Source organism: Herpailurus yagouaroundi, unplaced genomic scaffold (genome assembly GCF_014898765.1).
Source record: "Herpailurus yagouaroundi ecotype Mexico unplaced genomic scaffold, PumYag 181, whole genome shotgun sequence".
NCBI lineage: Eukaryota > Metazoa > Chordata > Mammalia > Carnivora > Felidae > Herpailurus > Herpailurus yagouaroundi.
The window spans coordinates 21,004,776-21,031,482 of NW_024412412.1; the positions used below are offsets into that span (position 1 = coordinate 21,004,776).

Here is a 26,707-nt window from a genome sequence, read left to right on the forward strand (position 1 = left end):
TATATATATATATATATATATATATATATATATATATAGAATATGGTTTGCAACTAAAACCATCCATAGGAATGAGAAGCAGTGAGGTATTATCTCTCAGACATTCATTCGAGGCTATTCTTCAAGCTGGACATTGGAGTATTCTTGCATGCTAGGAGCATGTCCATATATATGCCTGTGCATTCCTAGTGCTTAGGGATGCAGCTGGCACAGAGAGGCATTCAATAAATCTTTAAAAACAAATGAGCTACTTAAAGCCTAATCAAGCAATACCTAATAAAATTTCAGGATATTCTAGACATAATACTTTTAAAAATTAACCTTTACATATGTAAAGAAAACATTTCAATATTTTTAAATACCAAAAAAAAAAATCTTCTAACAGAGTCAATTCTCATTATTCACTGTGGTTATGTTCTATAATGGTGCCATGAACACTAAATTTGTGGCTATGGATCCAATGCCAAAGGCAAAATAAAGGGTTAGGTTTCTGCGAGCCTCTGGTCACCATATTCTCAGCAAGTGATCACTACACAACCTCGTTTGATGTGTGTTTCTGCTTAAAGACACCTTGCTGACATCTTATTTAGTACATATTGTTGATTCATAGCCAACAACAGCGTAAGTCATGCCTGAAGGAAACTTCTCTAACACATGTATTTTCTCCATAAGGCACATTCTAGTCTTCTTTTGCTTAGAAACACCAGACAGCAAGCACTTCGGCACTACGTTTGAAATAGCAAAATCACCAGCAAAAAGTACAAAGTGCAAAAAATGTGACACTAATCAGAATGAAAAGCATACTTGTTTACAGTAAGGGGGAACAAGAAGGCCAAACAAGAAGGCAGCATGTTGCCTTGTTTGATCTCAACTGGGAATGTGCACACGGGACGAGTCAAATTTTTCCCACTCTCAGCATGTCTGCAAATGACCACAAAAGCTCTGCGAGTACTGACTTTGGGATTACAGATAAATTTTAGCAAGCAGGAGAATTCACAAATACAGAATCTGTGAGCAATGAGGATTGACTATACAGAAATGAACTCTGTTTTATGAAATCTGTGTCTGAAATAACTTGATCACTGAAAATCTATTATGTACTTTTATATACCACAAAAAGGCACCAAGGTATTGACTTACTGTCCAAAATTTGATAAAATACTGTAAATCTGTAGCAGCAATAAAAAGGCAGTACAGCAGAGAATAAGCCAAGAAAAGGAGGAAAAATTTATAATTTGAAAATCCAACACAATTGTTCACCCTGTTAAGAAAACAAAAACAACAGTTTCAGTCAGCTGTGCACGTTCAACCTAGGTATACATATGCTCATCCTGAACACAGTATTTGGTTTCCTGTCATTTAAAATTCATTGGCATTTCTTTAAGCATGACTCGTAAGATTTCTTTCCACATACAACCATTAAAAAATCCATTTCACAAAAGAATTTGTTTAGATTTTTTGCTTTAATCAATCATGGACCGATAGCTGTGTATCGTGTCCATTTATGCAAATAAGCACATGCCTAAAAACACAGAGCTGGGGAGAAACCGCATGAAGTCAGGCAGACGAGAGGAACATGCTATGTTCTTTTTCTTTCTTACCTTTGGATTTAATTTCTAACTATGATTAAGTAACTTCAAATCTTTCAGGTTTTCCCGAATTAGATGAAATATCTTCACAAACTGCTTGCATGCCATCAGCACACCACTGAAGTAAACAGATTATCAAGGGGAGGTTTAAGAGAAGAAATAGGATTGAGAACCAAACTGCGGGGATCATAACGTAAAACTGCCACTTGACAATTACGTGGCCCTGACCAAGTGGAATAGTCTGCGAGACTTTCATTTTCTTATCTGCAAAATAAACATTCCGGAGGTGGGCTTTATAGCCTTTGATTCCAAACATGGAGATTGATAATTCTCAGTTCTCACACTAAAGTATATTTGGGAGGAGGGGTAAGAATTCAAACTATTATATATCAATAAACATAAATACAAATACAACTCATACTTCATAGCCACACTCTTCTATCAATTTTTTTTATTTTTTTATTTATTTTTTTAAATTTTCAGGCGCCTGGGTGGCTCAGTCAGTTAAGCGTCTGATTCTTGGTTTCGGCTCAGGCCGTGATCTCAGTTTCTTGACTTGAAGCCCTGCGTCAGGCTCTGTGCTGATAGGGCAGGGCCAGTTTAGGATGCTCTCTCTCTCCCTCCCTCTCTCTCTGCCCCTCCCCTACTGGCGCTGTCTCTGTTTCTCTCAAAATAAATAAATAAACTTAAAAAATTTGTTTCATTTTCTTTTTGATAAAGACAGGGAACTACAGGATGATCTCATTGTAAATGTGACACAACCCCTAGTGGAAATGTCTGGCATCTTCAATGGGTGAGTTAACTTTGTTAACTGGTACAATAAACCCAGTGCAAAGAACATACGCGTATTGTTTCCTGGCCTCAAATGTCTTTTGCTTACTCTAATGTTAGCAAAGTGACCTCATTCTCTGTTGACTTTGCTAACAAACTAAGGCATTTTTCTTTTTAGATTTTTAAAGTAGAAGTGTACATATGAAAAATGTTTACCCAATTATACAAGATAAATAAGCCCCAGAGGTCTGTGGTGAACACTGTACCTATAGCTAACAACACTGTAGTGTGGACTTAAGAATTTGTTAAAAGAGGGGCGCCTGGGTGGCTCGGTCGGTTAAGCGTCCGACTTCAGCTCAAGTCATGACCTCACAGTTCGTGAGTTCGAGCCCCGCGTCGGGCTCTGTGCTGACAGCTCAGAGCCTGGAGCCTGTTTCAGATTCTGTGTCTCCCTCTCTCTCTGCCCCTTCCCTGTTCATGCTCTGTCTCTCTCTGTCTCAAAAATAAATAAACGTTAAAAAAAAAATTAAAAAAAAAAAGAATTTGTTAAAAGGGTGTTGTGTAAGTGTTATTACAATTAAAAAAACTTTAAAGAAAAAGTAAAAAGGTAAGCCTTTATCTGGTTTATGAATAAATGGAAAATTTGGGGGGGGGGGGAGAAAAATGTTTATATCGTCTACCTCAAAAACCATAAGGTAAAGGGAACGGTATTAGATTTAGTAATTCTGGAACATAAAGGTATTGTATATTGCAAATAAGTAATAAAGAAGGCAAAACTTGTGGGTGCACATTGTATGAAAACAGTTATGATTCTAGTGTGAGTGTAAACCAATTGCTGAGATTGCCTTTTGTGACATCTGAATGAAACAATGGCAAGAAATAATATTGCAGAGAGTTCCAAACAAGCCTACTGTAATTGCATTCTGTCTCCAAAGGATGCAGGATAATCCCTTAGCTTCCTTGTGTTGGTTTCTAGAGGAGAGAATGGTTACATGGAAGCTGGGGTGTCTTAATACTCTGGACAATGGGGGCAAAGACAATGACTCTTTTGTGGACCAGGGGAAGATAAGAAGGGATAGGAAAGATTATTTCTCTTCCTATGGGAATGTAAGAAGCAGGTTTGGTATTAAATGATACATAGCATTTTTATGAAAAGTAGAAGATTTTATAACATTGAATTTAACTTACTTTGACTTCTACTTAGGAGCATGATGTAATGTAACTTTAACTGTCACTTAGGAAACAGAAGAGAAAGTCAGTAAATAAAGACCAAGTATTTTAGAGTTTGATATGTACTTTACACTTGAAGAAATATAGTAATAAAATGTCTCTTCATAACAGACAGCTTTGATGAAATGTTTTAACTCTCCTTTGTAGACTCAATTTGAAAAGGAAGAGAACGTAACTGGACAGCAACATGCAGAAGAATGAAACTAAACCACTTTCTTACACCATTCACAAAAATAAACTCAAAATGGATGAAGGACCTGAATGTGAGAAGGAAACTATCAAAACCCTAGAGGAAAAAGCAGGAAAAAACCTCTCTGACCTCAGCCGTAGCAATTTCTTACTTGACACATCTCCAAAGGCAAGGGAATTAAAAGCAAAAATGAACTATTGGGCCCTCATCAAGATAAAAAGCTTCTGCACAGCAAAGGAGACAATCAACAAAACTAAAAGGCAACCGACTGAATGGGAAAAGATATTTGCAAATGACATAGTGGTTAAAGGGCTAGTATCCAAAATCTATAAAGAACTCACCAAACTCTACACCCGAAAAACAAATAATCCAGTGAGGAAATGGGCAGAAGACATGAATAGACACTTCCCTAAAGAAGACATCCAGATGGCCAACAGACACATGAAAAGATGCTCAACATCACTTCTCATCAGGGAAATACAAATCAAAACCACACTGAGATACCACCTCACGCCAGTCAGAGTGGCCAAAATGAACAAATCAGGAGACTATAGATGCTGGAGAGGATGTGAAGAAACGGGAACCCTCTTGCACTGTTGGTGGGAATGCAAACTGGTGCAGCCACTCTGGAAAACAATGTGGAGGTTCCTCAAAAAATTAAACATAGATCTACCCTATGAGCCAGCAGTAGCACTGCTAGGAATTTACTCAAGGGATATAGGAGTGCTGATGCATAGGGGTACTTGTACCCCAATGTTTATAGCAGCACTTTCAACAATAGCCAAATTATGGAAAGAGCCTAAGTGTCCAACAACTGATGAATGGATAGAGAAATTGTAGTTTATAAACACAATGGAATACTACTTGGCAATGAGAAAGAATGAAATATGGCTTTTTATAGCAACATGGAGGGAAATGGAGGGTATTATGCTAAGTGAAATAAGTCAGGCAGAGAAAGACAGATACCATATGTTTTCACTCACATGTGGATCCTGAGAAACTTAATGGAAGACCATGGGGGAGGGGAAGGGGGAAAAAGTTACAGAGAGGGAGAGAGCCAAACCATAAGAGACTCTTGAATACTGAGAACAAACTGAGGGTTGATGGGGGGGGGGAGGGAGGGGTGGGTTGGTGATGGGCACTGAGGAGGGCACCTGTTGGGATGAGCACTGGGTGTTGTATGGAAGCCAATTTGACAATAAATCATATTTAATAAAAAAAATTAAAAGGAAGAGAATGTATTCTGTGTCTGAATGATTTTATATAGAGAAATAAAACATGATTGTGGTAAATATCCCTTGTGTGTTGTTTAAAATTCAGTGCAAACAGCTGTTGGCTCTGATTCAGAAAAAATGCTTTCTGGTTCTAAATTGGAGAAAGAACAGAACATAGAAAAAAAAAAAGGAAAGAACGTGGCCTTTGGAGTCCAACAATCTTGCCATGGGACTTTAAGCCCACTCTAACTTTTCTGAGCCCCACTTACCCCTCCTCTTTAAAATGGGATAAATAATTTCCTTACAAAAAATTTTTTTAAAGAAGGAGACAGAGCATGCAACTGGGGGAGACGAGTGGCAGCGGGGGGAGCGGGGTGGGAGGGAGAATCTCAAGCAGGCTTCACACTCAGCACAAAGCCTGATATGGGGCTTGATCCCATCACCCTGGGATTAAGACCTGAACTGAAATTAAGAGTTGGACACTCAGCCAACTAAGCCACCCAGGTGCCCAGGGACAAATAATTTCTATAATTTCTGTCATTGTTACAAGAATTACAGATTATATATATATGTGTGTGTGTGTGTGTGTGTGTGTCTGTGCGTGCGTCTGTATATAGTCTCTAGCACATTATAGGTGCTCAACAAAATGAAGCTAAAATTATCGAATTTAATTAGCGTTACCTAATCTTTGGCAAGCATGTCAAAACAGATCATTAAGAAAATTAACATTGGGGCACCTGGGTGGCTCAGTCGGTTGAGCGACCGACTTCAGCTCAGGTCACGATCTCACGGTCTGTGCGTTCGAGCGCCGCATCGGGCTCTGTGCTGACAGCTCGGGGCCTGGACCCTGCTTCCGATTCTGTGTCTCCCTCTCTCTCTCTGCCCCTCCCCCACTCGTGCTCTGTCTCTGTCTCAGAAATAAACATTAAAAAATTTAAAAAAAAAGAAAATTAACATTAATGAAAATTTTATATTAAAAGAAAAAAACAGTTCTGGGGTGCCTGGGTGGTTCATTCGGTTGGGCATCCAGCTTTGGCCCAGGTCATGATTTCACAGTTTGTGGGTTCGAGCCCCGTGTCAGGCTCTGTGCTAACAGCTCAGAGCCTGGAACCTGCTTCTGATTCTGCGTCTCCCTCTCTCTCTGTCCCCTCCCACACTCATGCTCTGTCTCTGTCTCTCTCAAAAATAAATAAACAATTAAAAAAATTTTTTAAAAGAAAAAACACTTCTGACCACAAGATCCATCACCATTTTAGTTAAAACACAAGTGCGATGTTGAACTCCAGCACCCTTATGGGTAATCTCAACTGGCCACAGCAGAGAAGCTGAAATCATTGATGACAAACAAGCATAGTTTTCTGATTTTTCAGATGCTCAAAGTTGACAGTTACTGCACTTCAAAATTATATACAAGACCTGCCTAATAAGAGTTTGGAACATCCTGAAGATCTTTTAATGAATGACTGTTGTATTACCAAAATGACTATAAAAAAAGGTTATTTATATACGGATAGGGAAAATTTTCCAGGATATATTAAGTGGAGAGAAAAAAAAAAAGGCACAAACCCAGTCCTTAATGGAACCACTTGTGTGAAAACAATGTGTAAAATATTTTTGCGTGTGTACAAAAACACGTAACGCACCCAAATCCACATTTATGTCAGAAATGTGCACGCGATGTTTAGCAACACGTTCTTGTAAGCAGGAGCAGAAAGGGGGAGAGGGCACTGAGAAGAACACTTGTACTTTTTTTTAATTTTTAAATTGAGTACCATGAGTATGTATGTATCACCTATAAATTTTTTAATTTAATTTTTTTTAAACGTTTTTCTTTATTTTTGAGACAGAGAGAGACAGACCATGAGCAGGATAGAGGCAGAGAGAGAGAGGGAGACACAGACTCGGAAGCAGGCTCCAGGCTCTGAGCTGTCAGCACAGAGCCTGACACGGGGCTCGAACTCACAGACCATGAGATCATGACCTGAGCCCAAGTAGGATGCTCAACCGACTGAGCCACCCAGGCCCACCCCCCCCACCCCTCCACCGCCCGCCCCCGCCCCCCAAGGGAATCTTAAGCAGCTGCAGGGTCCCTCCTCAATGTGGAGCCTGACATGGGGCTCAATCCCACAACCCTGGGATCATAACCTAAGCCTAAATCTCAACTCAAATGGTTGTTTAAGCTTGGTTAAATAAAAACAGCTTACATAATGGAATATCATACAACCAGTAAAAAAAGAACCAGACAGCTCCATATATATCAGTAGGTCCAGAGAGTATTTTTTTTAATGTTTATTTATTTTTGAGAGAGAGAGACAGAATGAGTAGGGGAGGGACAGAGAGAGAGGGAGGGAGACACAGAATCGGAAGCAGGCTCCAGGCTCTGAGCTGTCAGCACAGAGCCTGACGCGGGGCTCAAACTCACAAACTGGGAGATCCTGACCTGAGCCCAAGTAGGACACTCAACCGACTGAGCCACCCAGGCACCCCTAAATTTTTTAATTTAAAAATTTAATTTGAAATTTAAAATACGTAAATGAAATGACTGCTCCACGCAGCTGGCACCAGACAAATACTAGGTGGCTGGCACTCATCCCTTCACAAACCGACCTGGCTACTGCTTGCTGCAAGGGTGGGCCCAGAGCTGAGGCAGTGGCTGTGACAACGGTGGCTATGACAGGAGACACAAGAGCCCAGAGAAGCAACGACACAGAAGTTGGCGGGTACTGCGGCCGGTTCATTCAACAGCTTCCACGTGGCCAGGAAGAGTGAGCATGATAACGCGGAGGTACAGCTACGCAATCCGAGCCCGCTTTTAAACCCTCCAGAGTCCTTTGCACTGACGGCTCAGAGCCTGCTTGTGATTCTCTCTCTCTCTCTCTCTCTCTCTCTCTCTCTCTCTCTCTGCCCCTCCACTGCTCGTTCTCTCTCTCTCTCTCTCAAAATAAATAAACTTTTTAAAAAAGATAGTTTAAAACCTCCAGAGCTTTAGATCTGTTCCCCTTCACTTCTTTAACAAGAACTGTCAAAATGTGGAAGATTGTCAGATTGTGCTAGAAGCCTCTTACAAAGCCAAATTAATTGCAGGTTTAGAAAAAGTTGCTATCGTTGCAAATTATTATTTCCTATTTTTGTGCTGTAGTGAGGATAGCAAGAGTGCAGTAAGATTTATAGGTGTGCAAAGCTTGGGATTAATACAGATTGTTTCCACCTTTCCATCCCTTATCATCACGATCTCCTATTACTTTAGGTCAGAAAAATCAAAGTCAACTCTAGGTCCCTGAGTTCTTGCCCACCCTGCTAAGTTTTCCCTAGAATACATAGCTATTCAGAAAAGAGGGGTGTCTCAGTATGGGCTCCCCTGAGAGCAGCCCCTGGACAAGAACCTGGATACAGTGTATTTGAAACAAGGAAGGGAGAAAAGCCAAGACAGCATGTGTTGATGGCCAGGCCCTTGCTGGTTGAGGGTGGCCTCTGGGTGCATGAAAGCCCTGGCGCTTGGGGACTGTCCAGCTTAGCAGCCGAATCAACCCCCTCAGGTGGAAAAGAGCCCTCAGGCGGAGAAGAAAAGAAATCGTGGTGCTTGAGGCAGGGAGCTCTCACGGGCAGGGGAGCTATTCAGGTGCAGTGAACCCACAGACAGGTTGTGGGGATGGGTGAGGAACTGACGACACGAGCTACTAGAGGGATCAACAGAGGAATGTAAGGAAGATTAAGAAAACTTACAATTGAGGATATGCGGGGGCGGGGGGGGGGCGCCGCTACCTGCTGAGAAAGAGAATACAATGAATGAAAGAATGAGGAAAGCAACAGAATGGCTAAAAATGAACATTAATATCAGGGGAGGCTATTTATTGAGATCTTTCCTTGAGAAGAACATTATTCTCACAGGCATTAACTTGCCTTAACATTTGAAAGAAGAAACCCTAGGTGGAGAAAAGGAAGAGGTATCTAGAGAGAGAAAGTACCGTGAACCTGACATTTCCCTGTGACTTCCCGCAGCTGAGAGAATCATTCCTTGTATGTTTCTACCAACACCTGACAATGTTTGTTGAAAACAAACATTGGTGAGCATGTCTACCTTTCTCTGGGGGTCACCCCTGAAAGAAGACAAGGCTTGTACAGTAATCATGCCTCGTGTCCAAATCCAAGCCACTGGTAACCTCAGTGTAGCTGTCACAGGTATGTGCACCTTGAGAAGAAAAATTACAGAGAGGGGTAGAAAAAAATCAACCCTCATTACTTAATTAGACCTTTCAAATAACCCTTTGTTCAGCTGCCTGACCTAAAATTATTTTCTAAAATATTAATGCGTTCTAAGTAGAAACACTTGTTTATTTTAAAAAAAATTTTTAACGTTTATTTTTGAGAGGGGGAGAGAGAGAGAGAGAACGAGAGAAAGCAACTGGGGAACACAGGATCTGAAGTGGGCTGTGCCCTGACAGCAGAATCCGATGTCGGGCTCAAACGCATGGACCGTGGGCTCAAGACCTGAGCCGAAGTCAGACATTTAACCGACTGAGCCACACAGGTGTCCCTGGAAACCCATATGTGTATATTTGTGTATTTGCTATTCTACTCCTCAATGTCAAGTTCTATTTAAAATAAATTGTTAAAGTTTTAGATGAATTAATTCATTATTCAAAACTTCCAGTGAAGTATTGTGTATAATTTATGAATACATTTTGGTGTAATTTCTGGGAAGTGTTTCAGGATCTCTGTATTTAGGCATGTGCATACAAAGAAAACCATTTGTTCTAAGCAAATATGACTAACTTTTATACTGTTTACCTACTAGTTTTGAAGTTATTTCATGGAAATTCTTCCGAATAAAAAAAGCTCCCTTGAGCTAATTTAACAAATACTAGAAACTAAATCTGAAAGTACCTCCTGGGTCAGCTAAGGCAAGATTTATAAGAAGATTTAAACAGATAAATGATTCAATTTATTAAGTTGTAAGGGACAGAAACCTGTTTGAATACAGATCTATACTCACCAAGGGCAATGATGATCCATCTTCAAAATACATCTAAAAAAACACACACACAAAACTTAACACCATAAAATTTTAGCCCCATTAAAGTATAAAAAGCAAATATAAAAGTCATAGAAAAGAGTTGTGTCAAGTAAAATATCGCAAAATTGCTTACTTATCTAAAAGTTGAATAATAGAGAAAGTCTTCAGCTCAAATAAACATGACAGCCAATTTTAATTATGATATAATTATAGAACTTTAAAAATATACACGCTTTAAAATACAAATAAAATACCTCATTTTTTGCAAAAAATGCAATATGTTAACACACAAGTATCTTAGGTTAAAGAAAGTGCAAAATGTCAACAGGTTTACAGAAAGTCGGGATGAACCTTTTCCTTTAATATCAATCTTTAAGATAAGGAGCACTGTCCCTGTGGTGTAGTAAGAATCTGACAATATCTAATTGTCATGAAGTCAAATGAGCTATCTCTATAAAGATGAAAAAGAGTCACAGAAGCATTTGTGAAACAGAACTAGCCAAGTCTGAGCTGTCAAAACTCGTGCACTTGACTCCTATCCATGTGAATCCGGGGCGGGGGGGGGGGGGGGGGGAGGGGGGCGGGACAATTAAGTGAGTGTGGCTGTAGCCACACTCACATTAATGCAAGTGATTATACTGGTTCTATTTCCTAAATAAAGCTCTCAGAAGCACAATTAAAGAAATGATCTGGAAAACAGTGAGGAAAGAAACATTATTAATTAAGAGGAACACCACATGTAGACATTTCAGAAGTAAAAGGTTTTCTTACTTGTCACAGACAGAACAGTGATGGCAGCGGTCTGGTTTTATGAGTTGGCATCTATCACAATATCGGATTGCTAGGGACAAAAAGTTCCACTTAGTCTTAGATTTAACACTGAATTGAATATACAATTAAACAGCTCTTATCATCTATCCAAATTTAACTTCTAAAAAGCATAGTGAATTTGAATTTGGTAAAAATGAGATGTTCTCTTGTGTAAATACAAAAATAGGATGAGTTGCTTATAGCCCCAGTTTTCTTTCTTTCTTTTATTCTTTCCTTATTCCTTGCTCCCTCCCTCCCTTCCTCCCACTCTTCCTACCTTTCTTTTAAAAGTAATTTCTACACCCAATGTGGGGCATGAACTCACGACCCCGAGATCAAGAATTGCACTTTCCACCGACTAAGCCAGTCAGCTGCCCCCGGCCTCAGTTTTCAAAAGAGATTTCTCAAGAATACAGAATCTTTGGGGGGAATTTTTCTAAGACTTTCACAATTGCTAGTAATGGTAGGAAAGCTCACAGAGGGTGCAAAAATATGTCCATTTCTATCAAAGTAAACAGAGTGCATACCACAGGTAAATCAACTTATTTCCTGTTCCCCACCAGGATAAGTACAAGAGGATACAACCACATTTTAGTTTTATGAGAAACACATTTTAGAAGTATGTGAATAAACTCTATTAGTTGTTCAAATTGTTCACTGTTGTGAGATATAAGATTAGAAGTGAGTACTAGAAGAAGTACTTCCAATTCAGAATCTTAGTTCTTCTAATAGAAGTCCTGATCCTTTCTTCTCTAATATACACATATCAAAGACAATGATGGATGTCTGATCTGGATATGCTATTTCAGTACACAGACATCTTACAAGATGCAATCAGTCTACCAAAATTACAGGAAGACAGTTATTACGTGGGTCACAGGATGAGTAAAACCAAATCAATGCATTTAAAATTTGGAAAAAGTCCTTGTAACAAATAATTACCACTGTTATATTAGTTAATGTGATCTGTGAAACAGGAAACAGTTGCTATAAACTAAGATTAAGATGAGGTTTTTTTCTTCCTTATTATTATTATTTTTCAATGTTTGTTTATTTTTTGAGAGAGAGAGAGAGAGAGCTCAAGCGGGGAGGGGAAGAGAGAGAGGGAGACACAGAATCTGAAGCAGGCTCCAGGCTCCGAGCTGTCAGCACAGAGCCCGATAAGGGGCTCGAACCCACGATCTGTGAGATCATGACCTGAGCTGAAGTTGAATGCTTAACTGACTAAGCCACCCAGGCGCCCCAGGTTTTTTCAACAAGGCCTATTTGGAATTGTTTTCAATACTGAAATAAGTTCTCAGTCATCCCCTTACAACTCTCTTTTTTTCAGACACCACAGAGATTAATGGCATGGCAGCCTCATCTCCTAAATGAAGAAGTCTCACAGCAACATACTAGGGAAAGCTACACAGTATCACTGGCTCATGCAAAGCATTACAGTGGAAGGCAGTATTATCCAGCAGAAATATAATGTGAGCCACATGTATATTTTTAGATTCTCTGGGAGCTATGTTAAAAGACATAAAAATATGGGGCGCCTGGGTGGCTCAGCTGGGTGAGCGCCCAACTCTTGATTTCAGCTCAGGTCATGATCCCAGTGTTGTGGGATCAAGCCCCGCATGGGGCTCCATGCTGAGTATGGAGCCTGCTTGAGATTCTCTCTTTCTCTCCCTATGCCCCTCTGCCTGGCTCTCACTATCTCTCTAATCTCTCTAAAATTTAACAAAGGCATAAAAAGAAACAGGGAAATTAATTCTAATAAAATATATTATTTTACCTAACATATCAAAAATATTATTTCAACATATAATTAATACACAAATTTAATCACATATTTTACATTTTTTAATGCCAAGTTTATATTTTTTACACTTATAGTTGAATTTTAAGTGGTAAGTTTGGGGGACAATGTTAGGTTCTCTCCAGATGGTTATTATCTATTTTTTAGTCTCCCCGGGCGGGCCCCCCAACAAAACTCTCAAATCAAAGTGGGTAAATAATTCATAGGAAATCAAAACAATGTAGAAATAAGATTTTTGTTTATAGTCTTTCATAAACATAAATTTAGTCTTTAAATTAAAAAAAAAAACCCCACAATCCCATTTAAAATTGCACCAAAAATAATAAGATACCTAGGAACAAACCTAACCAAAGAGGTGAAAGACCCATATTCTGAAAACTATGAAACACTGATTAAAGAAACTGATGATGACACAAAGAAATGGAAAGACATTCCAGGCTCATGGATTAGAACAAATACTATTAAAATACCTATACTACCCCATGCAATCTACACACCCAATGCAAGCCCTATCAAAATACCAAGAGCATTTTTCACAGAACTAGAACAAACAATCCTAAAATGTGTATGGAACCACAAAAGACACCAAATAGCCAAAACAAAGCTGGAGGCACCACAATTTCGGACTTCACATTTACATTACAAAGATGTGGTGATCAAAACAGTATGGTATCAGCACAAAAATACACACACAGATCAATAGAATAGAATGGAAAACCCACAATTATTTGATCAATTAATTTATGACAAAGGACGCAAAAAATATGCAAGGGGAAAAAGACAGTCTCTTTAACAAATGGTGTTGGGAAAAGTGGACAGCTACGTGCAAAAGAATGCAAATGGACCACTTTCTTATACCATACACAAAAATAAATTCAAAATGTATCAAAGATCTAAATGTGAGAACTGAAACCATAAAAATCCTAGAAGAGAGGATAGGCAGTGATTTCTCTGACATCAGCCATAGCATTTTTTTTTCTAGATAGGTCCTCTGAGGCAAGAGAAACAAAGGCAAAAATAAACTATTGGGATGACATCAAAATAAAAAGTTTCTGCACAGCAAAGGAAACAATCAGCAAAACTAAGAAGCAATCTATGGAATGGGAGAAGATATTTGCAAATGACATATCCGGTAAAGGGTTAGTATTCAAATTATACAAATCAACACCCAAAAAACAAATAATCCAAATTAAAAATGGACAAAAGACATGTTTCCAAAGAAGACATCCTGACGGTCAACAGACACATAAAAAGATGCTCATCATCACTTACCATCAGGGAAATGCAAATCAAATTACAATGAGATATCACCTCACACCTGTCAGAATGACTAAAATCAGCAACACAAGAAACAACAGGAGTTGGTGAGGATGTGGAGAAAAAGGAACCCTCTTGCACTGTTGGTGGGAATGCAAACTGGTGCAGCTACTGTGGAAAACAGTATGGAGGTTCCTCAAAAAGTCAAAAATAGAACTACCCCTACCATCTAGCAATCTCACTACTATTTACCCAAAGAATACAAAAACACTAATTCAAAGGGATACATGCACCCCTATGTTTACAGCAGCGTTATTTACAATAGCCAAGATCTGCAAGCAGCCCAAGTGTCCGTCACTGATGAATGGATAAAGAAGATGTGGTACATATATGCAATGGGATATTATTCAGCCATAAAAAAGAATGAAATATTGCCCTTTGCAATGACATGGATGGAGCTAGAGAGTATAATGCTAAGTGAAATAAATCAGTCAGAGAAAGACAAATACCATACAATTTCACTCACATGCGGAATTCAAGAAACAAAACAAATGAGCAAAGGGGAAAAAAGAGACAAAGACAAACCAAGAAACAGACTCTACTATAGGGAACAAGCTAATGTTTACCAGAGCGGGGTTGGGGGGGGGGGGTGTTAACCAGCAATGGGGATTAAGGAAGGCACTTGCCATGATGAGCACCAGGTGATTCTTAAAATAAAAACTTAAAAAAAAAAATTCCATGTGCTACATTACATTCAACTAAAATTATCCTGCTATAATTTAAAATGAACTGATTATCATTTAAAAACTGTTAACAGTCAGGAAGAATTTTAACTGTCTTGTTTGAATTTTTTCAGAGTTTATTCTTATATTACTTTACTTATGTAATTTAAAACCTTTTTGGGTAATGTTGAAAAACAATGTTATCAATATCTGTGTGCAAAAAGATAAGCTCCATCACCTCTAGGTGTTACCTTCTTACGTCAAAATCTACAAAAAAAATTTTTTTTAGGAAAAGATCAAGGGCAAGAGAGAGCTGAAAAAGCAAAGAGTCCTCACTTAATAAGCATAGAAAAATATCTACAATAAAGTTTGGTGATCCCTGTAAGAAAACAGAAGATGGTGGGATCAGAAGAAAGCACAGAACAAACAGGTGACATGAACAGTCCTGTTAATACCCTGCTTTACTACGCCCCACATTCCAGTCTGTATGTAGGTGAATTTTTCTCTGTGTAGGGCAGCTTAATCTAGGCAGCTGGCCTTCTTCTCCCTGGGGTTTGGAGGAAGTACTATGGATTTAGAAGGGATACTAAAATCCTTAATTATATTACTATCACTTTCTTCAATTCTCTCTGAAATACAAAGTGCATGAACACTGCATCTTTCAGGTGCTTTAGTCAATTTCTCAGGGGGAAGACGGAAGTTATCCAAAGAAACCAAGGGTCTTTGCTGGGGGTGAGGAAGGAAGGACCCCCACCTCACATCCTGCCCTGGTGGTAGTGTGGTGGCTCCTCTGAACATCCATTCCGCATTGTGTTTTCCTTTACATTGTATACATTCCAGAGGGGGATCAATCACACTGACATAATCTATTTATTATACTTAGCATAATTTAACTTAGTCAGTGACTCTAGTCAGTTAATATTGATTTTATCAGGCATCCCAAATTTTTGCACTGAAAATATAAACAAAGATTACATTAGGAGATCCAGATTGTATTCTGCACTGTCACAAATATTAAGAACCGTAAGTTCATCTCAGGATAAAGGTATCTAATACTTCAGAGGGATAAGAGCCTTAACATTATATAAACAACACAAGGAGATGACTTATAAATCCAAAGTGTAGTTATTACTAATGGAAATTAATACTTTGTTAAAGTAGGACCTACGCTTCCTCCCTTTCTCTTGACCCAGTGTTTCAAGGGGTACCATAGAAAGCACTGACCTAGGAATGTGGAGACTAGATTTTTGCACCCTAAACTGTCACTGTCATTAACCAGTTTTGGAAACTGGTGCAGTAATCTATTTTTAGAGGGCTTAAATTGAGTATTTGCTTAGGCTTATGTCATGTCAATATACATAAACATACATAAGCACATCTCAGTGGAACAGAACCAGTGGCATTAATATTAAATCAAAGAATTACCACTTGCCCAGGGAAAACAAACAGAAATAAACTGCAAGACTTTGACTTAGACTTAGTTATGATTCTCAGGTGAGTTAGAAACAAACATAAATAATATAAAAATATTGATGAGATGGTTTTCATTCTCGTTTTCATACTAAGCCTCTGAAACCAGTTGTGTATTTTATACCTAAAGCACAACTCAATTTGGAGGGGTCACATTTTTTGTAAAGTTTATTTATTTATTTTGAGAAAGAGAGCATAAGTGGGGGAGGAACAGAGAGAGAGAGGGAGAGAGAGAATCCCAAGCTGCTCCGTGCTCTCAGTGCAGAGCCTGACTCGGGGCTCCATCTCATGACCCTGAGATCATGACCTGACCTGAAATTAAGAGTCAGAAGCTTAACCGATTGAGCCACCCAGATGCCCCAGGAGTTGCCACATTTTAAGTGCTCAACAGCCATATGGGGCTAGTGGCTACCAAAGTAGGTGGCACAGGCCTAAAGTCACAAAATTTCTAGGTGAGTCTTGGTGGGCAAGTATCAATAGTCATGTATGTCCATTTTTAAGACAATTCTTTAATCAGATTGCTACTAAACTACCTAAAAGATCTGACCCAGGTAAATGAGATTTATTAACTGAAATGCATTTGTTTTTTTTTTTTTAATTTTTTTTTTCAACGTTTATTTATTTTTGGGACAGAGAGAGACAGAGCATGAACGGGCGAGGGGCAGAGAGAGAGGGAGACACAGAATCGGAAACAGGCTCCAGGCTCTGGGCCATCAGCCCAGAGCCCGACGCGGGGCTCGAACTCCCGGACCGCGAGATCGTGACCTGGTTGAAGTCGGACGCTTAACCGACTGCGCCACCCAGGCGCCCCAAAATGCATTTGTTATAGCAGCACTATCAACAATCACCGAAGTATGGAAAGAGCCCAAATGTCCATCAATGGATGAATGGATAAAGATGTGGTATATATAAATGGAGTTATTACTCGGCAATCAAAAAGAATGAAATCTTGCAACTATGAATGAAATTTGCAACTACGTGGATGGAACTGGAGGGTATTATGCTAAGTGAAATTAGAGAAAGACAAAAATCATATGACGTCACTCATATGAGGACTTTAAGAGACAAAACAGATGAATACAAGGGAAGGGAAACAAAAATAATATAAAAACAGGGAGGGGGACAAAACAGAAGAGACTCCTAAATATGGAAAACAAACTGAGGGTTACTGGAGGGGTTGTGGGAGGGGGGATGGGCTAAATGGGTAAGGGGCACCAAGGAATCTACTTCTGAAATCATTGTTGCACTATATGCTAACTAATTTGGATGTACATTTTAAAAAAATAAAAAAGAAAATTTAAAAAAGGAAAGAAAATTACCATACATTTTAAATATAAAGAAACTGTATCAATCCCTTAAGTTTTATATACTTTACACAATTACTTCTTTACATTTATGTAAAATTGTCAATGTTATGTTCATTATAGATATTGCTCCCTTAAATTAAATAATAGGAAAAGTCTATAATTAAAACTTTAAAAAAAATTAGGGGTGCCTGGGTGGCTCAGTCAGTTAAGTATCCGACACTTTACAGCGGCTCAGGTCATGATCTCATGGTTTGTGAGTTCAAGCTCTGGATCAGGCTCTGAGCTGACAACACAGAGCCTGCTTGGGATTCTCTCTCTCCCTCTCTCTCTGCACCTTTCCCACTCATGTGCATCTAAATAAAAAAACATTTAAAAAAATGTTTAGTCCATTAAGCGTCCGACTTCAGCTCAGGTCATGACCTTGGGCTCTGTGCTGACCGCTCGGAGCCTGGAGCCTGCTTCAGATTCTGTGCCTCCCTCTCTCTCTGCTCCCCTCCCACTCACCCTCTCTCTTTCTCTCTCTCAAAAATAAGCATTAACATTTTTTTTTTAATTTAAAAAATAAATCCAACTACAAATTAGTACTTCAGCAGTTCTAACATCTCCACTGAGTCCCAACTAAGTGACTAGAGAAGTCACAAGGGAAGTGAGGTCCGTGCTGATGTGTTTGAGATCTTTGTGCCACACACCGTTACTCACGTGTCTGTTTTATAGAATCGTATAGAAAAGACTGAATAACCACCCAAGACATAACACAATCTATTTCAATGAGTGTTCGACAGTTTCAAGTATATAAATATGCTGAGGGTCACCACAAGAATCGTGCCAAAGCACTCATTATCGTGTACCTCCAGACATGGTCCTGGTATAGATGGGGAGATCTTTGGCAGCTCGCCGAAGAACTTCCTGATGGGCTTCTCCTCTTGGCTCTCTCTCCAACAATTCTTTCTCCGCATAAGAGAGATGGAACTGTGGAAACAATTTACATTTCAGTCAATGTTCTCAAGAAATTCCATATTGGTCCGAAAAGTTATTTATAAAATATTAATCAGATCTGTTATATATACTGAGAGTGATAATAGAGTTTGAATCTGGGCATGTCTGTTAATCTAGTGGATCATTAGTTGATGCATCTAGAAAAAGGGAATAATAATACCTACCTCCTCAGATGTTCACGAAACTCAAGAGGAATAAAGTATGTAAAACTGTCTTATAGAGTTCCACTCCACCATTAGTTATACTAATAAATGAAGTGACAAAATAAACAAATTTGGCTCATTGGGTAAGTTTTTCAAGCGGATATTATTAGGAATAAAAATAGAAACAAAACATCAAGCATTTTTTCTTATCTAAGTGAATTTTAACTTGAGGATAATCATGACATGAATTTCCTAGCACTCAAAAGAACTAATCATTAATTTTACTTCTTACACTGCCAATTTGGCCCACCCAATTAAAAAAATCCTTATTTGAGAAAAATCAAATTTGTTTGGGCTATACACACACAAAGAAAACCCCAATCACACACACACACACACACACACACACACACACACACACACACACACACACACAAAACCAGTTGTAGAAGTCTATAAAGGTTTAAATGTGTTCCAGGAGACATGTACAAGGATATTCATAGCATCATGGTATGAAATGTAAAAAATTAAACCCAACACAAATGTCCATCAAAAGGATAATGGATAAATAAGTTGGAGTATGATATATCCACATAACTGAATCCTATGATGCACTGCATAATTAATGAACTTGAGCTGTGTTCAGCTCTCTATGTTCAGCTCAACAAAGAATCTCAACATACTGTTGGACAACAAATCATTTTATAGCACGTAGTATGATTCCATTCATACAAAGTTTTTAAAACCAGAAAGCTATACACTATCCACATATACATACACATATATATGAATTATAAAGAAAAACAAGAGAATAACTAACACAAAACTTCAAGATAGTAGCTACTTCTTGAGGAATGCAGGGAAATACAATGCGGAAGAGTACACAAGAAATGCTGAAAATATAAATGTTTTTTCTGATACTTGGGTGACTGTTTAGGTCTTTTCATTTTTCTATTCTTTATTTTGTTATTATTATTATTATTATTATTATTATTATTATTAGAGAGAATGTGCAAGTGTGAGCAGGGAAGGGGAAGAGGGAGGGAGAGAATCTTCAGCAGGCTCCACGCTCAGTGCACAACCTGATGTGGGGTTCAGTCCCATTAGCCTGGGATCATGACCTGAGCCGAAATCAAGAGTCAGATGCTCAACCAAATGAGCCACCCAGGCGCCCCTTATTATTCTTTAAACTATGCATTACAAATGCTTTTTCTGTATGTAGGCCATGTTTTTCAATTTTTTTTTTTAAGTTTTAAAAGTAATCTAAGTAGGTCAATGAAGGAAAGAAAAACAATTTGTTGAAAATGAGGTGATGATATTTGAGCCTAATTCTTTGTCTTTGGAGAAATAAAAGTATTTGTTTAGAGGTTGACAATTCTAACGAGGTTATTTTAAAAAGAAAAATAAATCTCCAGCTTCCAAATGTAAATAAGTTTTGGGGCACATGGATGGCTCAGTCGGTTCAGTGCCAGACTTCAGCTCAGGTCATGATCTCATGGTTTGTGAGTTTGAGCCCCGCATCAGGCTCTGTGCTGATGGCTCAGAGCCTGGAGCCTGCTTTAGATTCTCTGCCCCTCTCCTGCTCGTTCTCTGTCTTCCTCTCTCTCAAAAAATGAATACACATTAAAAGAAAAAATGTAAATAAGTTTTAAGGTACCATAAGATTCCCATATGCGTGACACATAGTTAAATATAACTGTAAACTTTCAGACCCATTAAGATAAAGAAACTAAAAAGAAGTTTTCCATAAGTAGAAATTTACATAATACAAATTATTCTAAATTAGCATATTAAATTTACTGGCATTAAATTAGTAGATAGGTTATAGTTAGGTCTTTAAGAGTTTCTAAGGTAATTTAAAAAAGTATTCTCTATGTTAAATATTCTTCCTGTTATAAATTCACAGCATTTACTTACCTCTCAATTCATTTCATAGTTTTTCAAATTACACTTCAACCAGTCCTTTCTCAAATGAATACAAATAACAAATAAATGAAGGTCACATTTGTGAAGGCATAGTGTGTTCTTTCTATCAGTTGCTCTCCACTTGCTTGCTACCTTAAATCTTAGTTTAAAAACCTGAAACATATTCACACAAGTATTCTGATTGGTTGAATATATAAAAAAGGGTGGTGAGTGGCCATGAGCAGTGTCATTTCCAGCCTGGCAAAGAAGGATGCTGCAGACTGATCCCAGAGGCTGGGGCAGGAGAAACAGCAGATTAAATATCTTAGAATCAAAAAAAGTCTGGAAACCACATTTCCAGGAGGTAGACGACTATCTCCCAATTGGATAATAGATTCCTAGAATTCATTCCATTGTTTCAAAGTTACTCTAAAAAAGAACTTTGATAGAAAGCTGATACAATGAGAATATTGTAACTCTTCAGGTCATATTTAAATCTAAGAGCTGACAAAGAAAAATTCAAATTGTTTACTGATCCATCATATGCGGTTGTATTGGTTTATCAGGGGATTTGCCAGATTTTCTGACTTATTTAATAATTCCAATATTTTTATTTAATGGTTCAACAGTGTGCATCATGCACCCATTGATATTCTCTTAACATTTAAAATGTTCTGTTCATTGTTTTCAAAGAAAAGAAAAATGGTCTCAATAGAACTACGTATCTTGTTTGGAAACATTTAACTGGTATAAAGGGTATAACATCCAATGATGTCATAATGCTGTAACAGTCAAGAAAAAGAAAGGGTCATTGTAAAAGTGTCTATTAACTTTGCACATGCAGATTCCTCTCTCTAGAATGTTAATCCTCGCACTGTATAGATGGCTCCTTCTCACTTTGCAGATTTTAGCTTAAATGCCATCTTCTCAAAGAACTTCCAAGATTCCTTTACTAGGGTAGGTACCCTGAAAATTCTGTCCCTTCCCCCTGTCATACTCTTCCCTAGGTCCATACAGTCCTTCTTTGTATTATGCACCACAATTTAAAATTATTTTGTTTGTTCATTGGTCCTTTGTCTAACTCTCCCACAAACATGTAATCCCACACGGGCAGGGATCAAGTCCTAGCACAGATTCCGCATTCTCTTAGGATTGTGAAACGGACAAAGGAACACGTATCAGTAGGCCTAGGTCAGATCACTGACTATCAAGGAAAAACTTGTTTTATTTTTTTTTAATTTTTAAAAATTGTTTTTATTTATTTTTGAGAGAGAAAGGGACAGAGCGTAAGTGGGGGAGGGGCAGGGAGAGAGAGGGAGACACCAAATCTGAAACAGGCTCCAGGTTCTGAGCTGTTAGCACAGAGCCCAACACGGGGCTTGAACTCAGGAATGGCGAGATCATGACCTGAGCCAAAGTTGGATGCTTAACTGACTGAGCCACCCAGGCGCTCCAGGAAAAACTTATTTTATATCTCAGTCCCCAACATTCCATTCTCAGAATCCCACCATTTAGGCAGATATATCTCTCCTCTGTGTTTCTAAAATTAATTTAAAACCTAGCACTGAAAATCTGTTTAGTAAAGACTTAATAATAGTCAAAAGGATTAACCCATCAACATTTTACCACATTTTCTTATGGAGTTCTCTGGATCCTTTTTACCTTAGAGGAAAATTCCAGTCAGTGACAGAACTGAAAGACTCTTTAGTATGTTTAATGCTTTTATTAATAAGTAAACAACACATTGCATCAGGTCCAGAAAACCAAATGCAGGTTGGCAGAATTCTTACTCGTGTCATATGGATTCAAAATATCTAATTCTACTTTGGAATGCACCAAATACACAGTCCTTTCCCCTAGAACACTTTTTATTTTTTAGATTTTATTTTTAAGTAATCTCTGTACCTAACGTGGGGCTCAAACTCACAACCCAGAGATCAAGAGTCACATGCTGTTCCCACTGAGCCAGCCAGGTGCCCCTCCCCCAGAACACTTGTACGTGCACAGGTGTGTCACAGATTTGAAGAAAGGTGACGTTTGTTGAGAGCTGATGGAATGAAGATCTCCCGGGGTGGAACAGATAACATCGCTGACCTGCCACCAGCCTGAAGGGTATGGCAGTCCTCTGACCAGTTAATGCATGCTGTTTTGTTTGGTTTAAATAGTTTTATCCATTTTAAAACATTTTAGATTTATAGAAAATTTGAGAAAATATGATACAGTTCCCATATAGCTTCTCACCCAATTGTCCACATCATTAACATCATATATTAGTACATCAATGAATCGATACTGATACATTATTAACTTAAGCCTATAGTTTATTCAGATTTCCTTAGGTTTTACTGAATATCTTTTTCTGTTTCAGGATCCCATCCAGAATACCACAGTCCAGGTTAAAGAAGAGTATGGTTTTTAAAGGATATACAAATTAAGAAAAAACGTGAAATCTAATAACCAATAGAAAACTCATGGAATGCATTTCCTTTCTTGCTAGCTATTTTTCACTTAGGACAAAAATGAACCTGTAATCTCACCAGTATCTAAAATGCACAAATTGAAACATAGAATTTAATTGATGACCAATAGCTTTCTCAATGACAACAGGCAATGACAAAGGTCTGATTGAACTGGTGGCACTTTATGTTGCTACCATTCTTTTTCCAAACAATGTGGCAAGTAACTTAAATTCCCTTGGTCTAGGCATGTGACTTTTGAGAATTTATATTAAGGAAATAATCCAAAATATAGGTAAAATGTGTATACACAATATGGGCAACCATGTTAACAAAATTATTTATAATATGAAAAGTTGGGATCAGCCTAAAATTCCAAGCTGGGATGTGACAGAGTAAACTTTTACGCATTTCAGTGAGAATATTATGCCATGATTAAAAATCACAATAAACCAATGATAGACAATTATGTGGGGGAAAAAAACTGGAATCTGTGCATGCTGAATACAAGTAGGAAAAATAACTCGAAGGAAATTCAGCCTGTAAATTGGGTAGATTAGCATGATTTTTTTCCCTTCTCTTTTTGTCCAGTCTCCATTTTCACAATGTATGGTTTTCTTACTTTTATGGGAGAAAATCTTATAAATTGAAAAATGATTAGCAATTTAACAATCCTGTTATATAAAAAGGTAAATTTTAGTTCCAGATTTCTCCTGATTCTCTCAAAAGTAACAAGAAAATATTAACATGATTTTCTTATTACCTCTCCCCCTATTTTAGTCCCATTTTTTCAAAGATTTTTAGCAGCTGAGAGCACTCTATTGTCAATTTAAGCTGAGGACCCCTCATTTTACAAGTGGGAGGGTCTCTGGCTGCTGATCAATTAAAAGATTAGGGCGAGATCTTCCACTTTATTAATGGAATAACTCAAGATTCTTTGCCAGCAAGTGAGGGCTCTTTCTTTCATAAAACAGTGGTCTCCAAACTCTTCTGATCATGGACCCATCAGTAAAACAATAATTTGAGACTGACATGCATTTTTATTTGTATTAGCTAATAAATATATTATACATGAAACCTTATATGTGAAACTTTATATGCATTTATATATATTTTATACTTTATATATATTTCTATGTCTTCTATTGTAACTTTAAAAAAAAGAAACATTAAAAGAATAATATGTAAATGGAAGTGCTGCTATTTTTTCTCCATGTGCCAAGTGATATCCTGGCTACACCCACCCACTGTGGTGTCCACTCTCCATGCTAAAGCATGGTATACTGCCAAGAGTGTGGGCTTGATGGTCAGAAGAACTTGGCTTTAGGGGCGCCTGGGTGCCTCAGTGGATTGAGCAGTTGAGCCTCTGACTTCAGCTCAGGTCCTGATCTCACGGTTCCTGAGTTCAAGCCCCGCCCTGCGTCAGGCTCTCTGATGGCAGCTCAGAGCCCGGAGCCTGCTTCGGATTCTGGGTCTCCCTCTCTCTCTGCCCCTCCCTTGCTCACACTCTGTCTCTGTCACTCTCTCTTAAAAATAAACAGATGTTAAAAATATTTAAAAAAAAAGAAAGAAAGAAAGAAAAAGGGGAACTTTGCTTTGAATGTTAGCTCTGTCACATGCTAGTTCTTGATGCCCTGGAGTAATTAGCTAATGTTCAGAACCTACTGCTCCATTTGTAAAATGGTAATAAATAGTATCTATGTCACACAGTTGTAGGACTCGAATAAAGTGTATGTTTTTTTTTTTTTTTTTGTGGAAAAATCATCCAACAAATCGTGGGACAGCTGTAAATTCACTGTCCTCAATCTCGACAGCTCCCTCAATACTGTGACATTTCTTTTCTTTTTTTTATAAATTTTTTTACCTTTATTTATTTTTGATAGACAGAGAAAGAGCACTAGTCAGGGAGGGATAGAGAGAGAGAGACACAGAATCCGAAGCAGGCTCCAGGCTCTGAGCTGTCAGCGCAGAGCCCGACGTGGGGCTCGAACTCACAAACCGTGAGATCATGACCTGAGCTGAAGTCAGATTGCTTAAGTGACTGAGCCACTCAGCGACCCCTTATTTTATTTTATTTTATTTTATTTTATTTTATTTTATTTATTTATTTTTTTAACACTGTGACATTTCTTCCGTGTTTCATCATTTTATTTTCCTCACTCTCTCCAACCACTATTTCAAACCTCTGCTTTCCCACACCTCAATTAACCTACCTCCCTCTCATTCTTAGCTGATGATCTCGCATATAATTTTTTTTAATGTTTATTCCTTTTTCAGACAGAGCATGAGCAGGGGAGGGGCAGAGAGAGAGGGAGATACAGAATCTGAAACAGGCTCCAGGCTCTGAGCTGCCAGCAGAGAGCCCGACACGGAGCTCGAACCCACAAACTGTGAGATCATGACCTGAGCTGAAGTCAGATGCTTAACTGACTAAGCCACCCAGGTGCCCCAATCTCACATATAATTTTAGGGAGAATTTAGAAGGTACTTCAACTTCCACCAAGGCTATAAACACAACCTGCATCTCTACACACAACTACTTGTCTATATCAAATCATTTAGCAAATATTTGTTAAATACCTTTAATGGGTCAGACACTGCTCTAGGTATTGGTGATGGGTCAATGAACAAAACAGATAAAGTTCATGCCATTGCAGAGCTTACGTTCTAGGAATGATATAAAATGAATATGGAACGAGTTACAGAATGATATGCTACGGAGAAAAATATAGCAAGGTTAAGGGTTATAGGGCATTCCAGGAATAGTTTACCCATTTTATACAGAGTGATCATGGAAAGCCTCAAAGATAAGGTATCACTGGAGCAGAGACGAAGTAAGTAAGGGACTTGGTCACACAGTTATCTGTGGGAAGAATGTTCCAGGTCAAGAGAAAATAATCAGGTTTTGAGACCCCTGAGGGAAAAAACATGCTTAGCATATTGATGGAACAATATGCAAGGAAACTAATGTGACTAAGGCAGCACTGAAGAAGGTGAGAGAGGTGGTGTGGGGCCAGACCTTGTGCAGCCTTTTATTTATTTATTTATTTATTAAAAAAATTTTTTTTTCAACGTTTATTTATTTTTGGGACAGAGAGAGACAGAGCATGAACGGGGGAGGGGCAGAGAGAGAGGGAGACACAGAATCGGAAACAGGCTCCAGGCTCTGAGCCATCAGCCCAGAGCCTGACGCGGGGCTCGAACTCCCGGACCGCGAGATCGTGACCTGGCTGAAGTCGGACGCTTAACCGACTGCGCCACCCAGGCGCCCCTTGTGCAGCCTTTTAAACTACAGTAGAGAATTATGTTTTTACTGTGAGTGAGCTCGGGTATCAAAGGGATGTGCTAAGCAGAAGAATGATATGATCTGCTTTCTAGTTTGAAAGGATCACTGTGGATACTTGATGAAAATATACAGAAAAAGGAAACTGGTGGAAGGGTTACTGCAACATACAGGCATGGGATGTTGGTGGTGGGGACCAGGGGTGAAGTAGCCGGGGGGGGGGGGGGAATGAGCTCCACGGTGCGTGCTTTGAGGGTATGCTTACAGACTCTGCTCAACAGGACGGGACGTGGGGTCTGAGAGCAGAGGAGTTGCCGCGGATGCCTCCCAGGGGTTTAAATGGAATTGCCATTACTGAGCTGGGAAAACTTTAAGAACAGGAAGATTCAGAGAGTGGGTGGGAAATCAGAAGTTTGATTCCAGGTACTTTGAATTTAAAATTTCTATTAGATGTCAAATACATAGCTGGAAATGAGTCTGGAATCCAGAAGAAAGGACCAGGCTAAGCATATTGGTTTTTTTTTTTTTTTTTTTTTAGTATTTATTTAT

The 26,707-nt window shown here is 38.6% G+C and overlaps 1 protein-coding gene across 2 annotated transcripts in view; it reads right to left on the reverse strand.

Moving 5' to 3' along the window:
• ZDHHC2 (zDHHC palmitoyltransferase 2) overlaps nt 1-26,707 on the reverse strand; it is a 72,336-nt gene that overhangs the window by 17,601 nt on the left and 28,028 nt on the right. For both annotated transcript variants that reach the window (XM_040490077.1, XM_040490079.1), the window contains exons 4-7: nt 18,224-18,344; nt 10,780-10,849; nt 9,988-10,020; nt 1,141-1,261 (exon numbers count right to left, since the gene is read on the reverse strand). In XM_040490077.1, the coding sequence (XP_040346011.1) occupies nt 1,141-1,261; nt 9,988-10,020; nt 10,780-10,849; nt 18,224-18,344 (345 nt within the window). The remainder of the gene's footprint in view (nt 1-1,140; nt 1,262-9,987; nt 10,021-10,779; nt 10,850-18,223; nt 18,345-26,707) is intronic.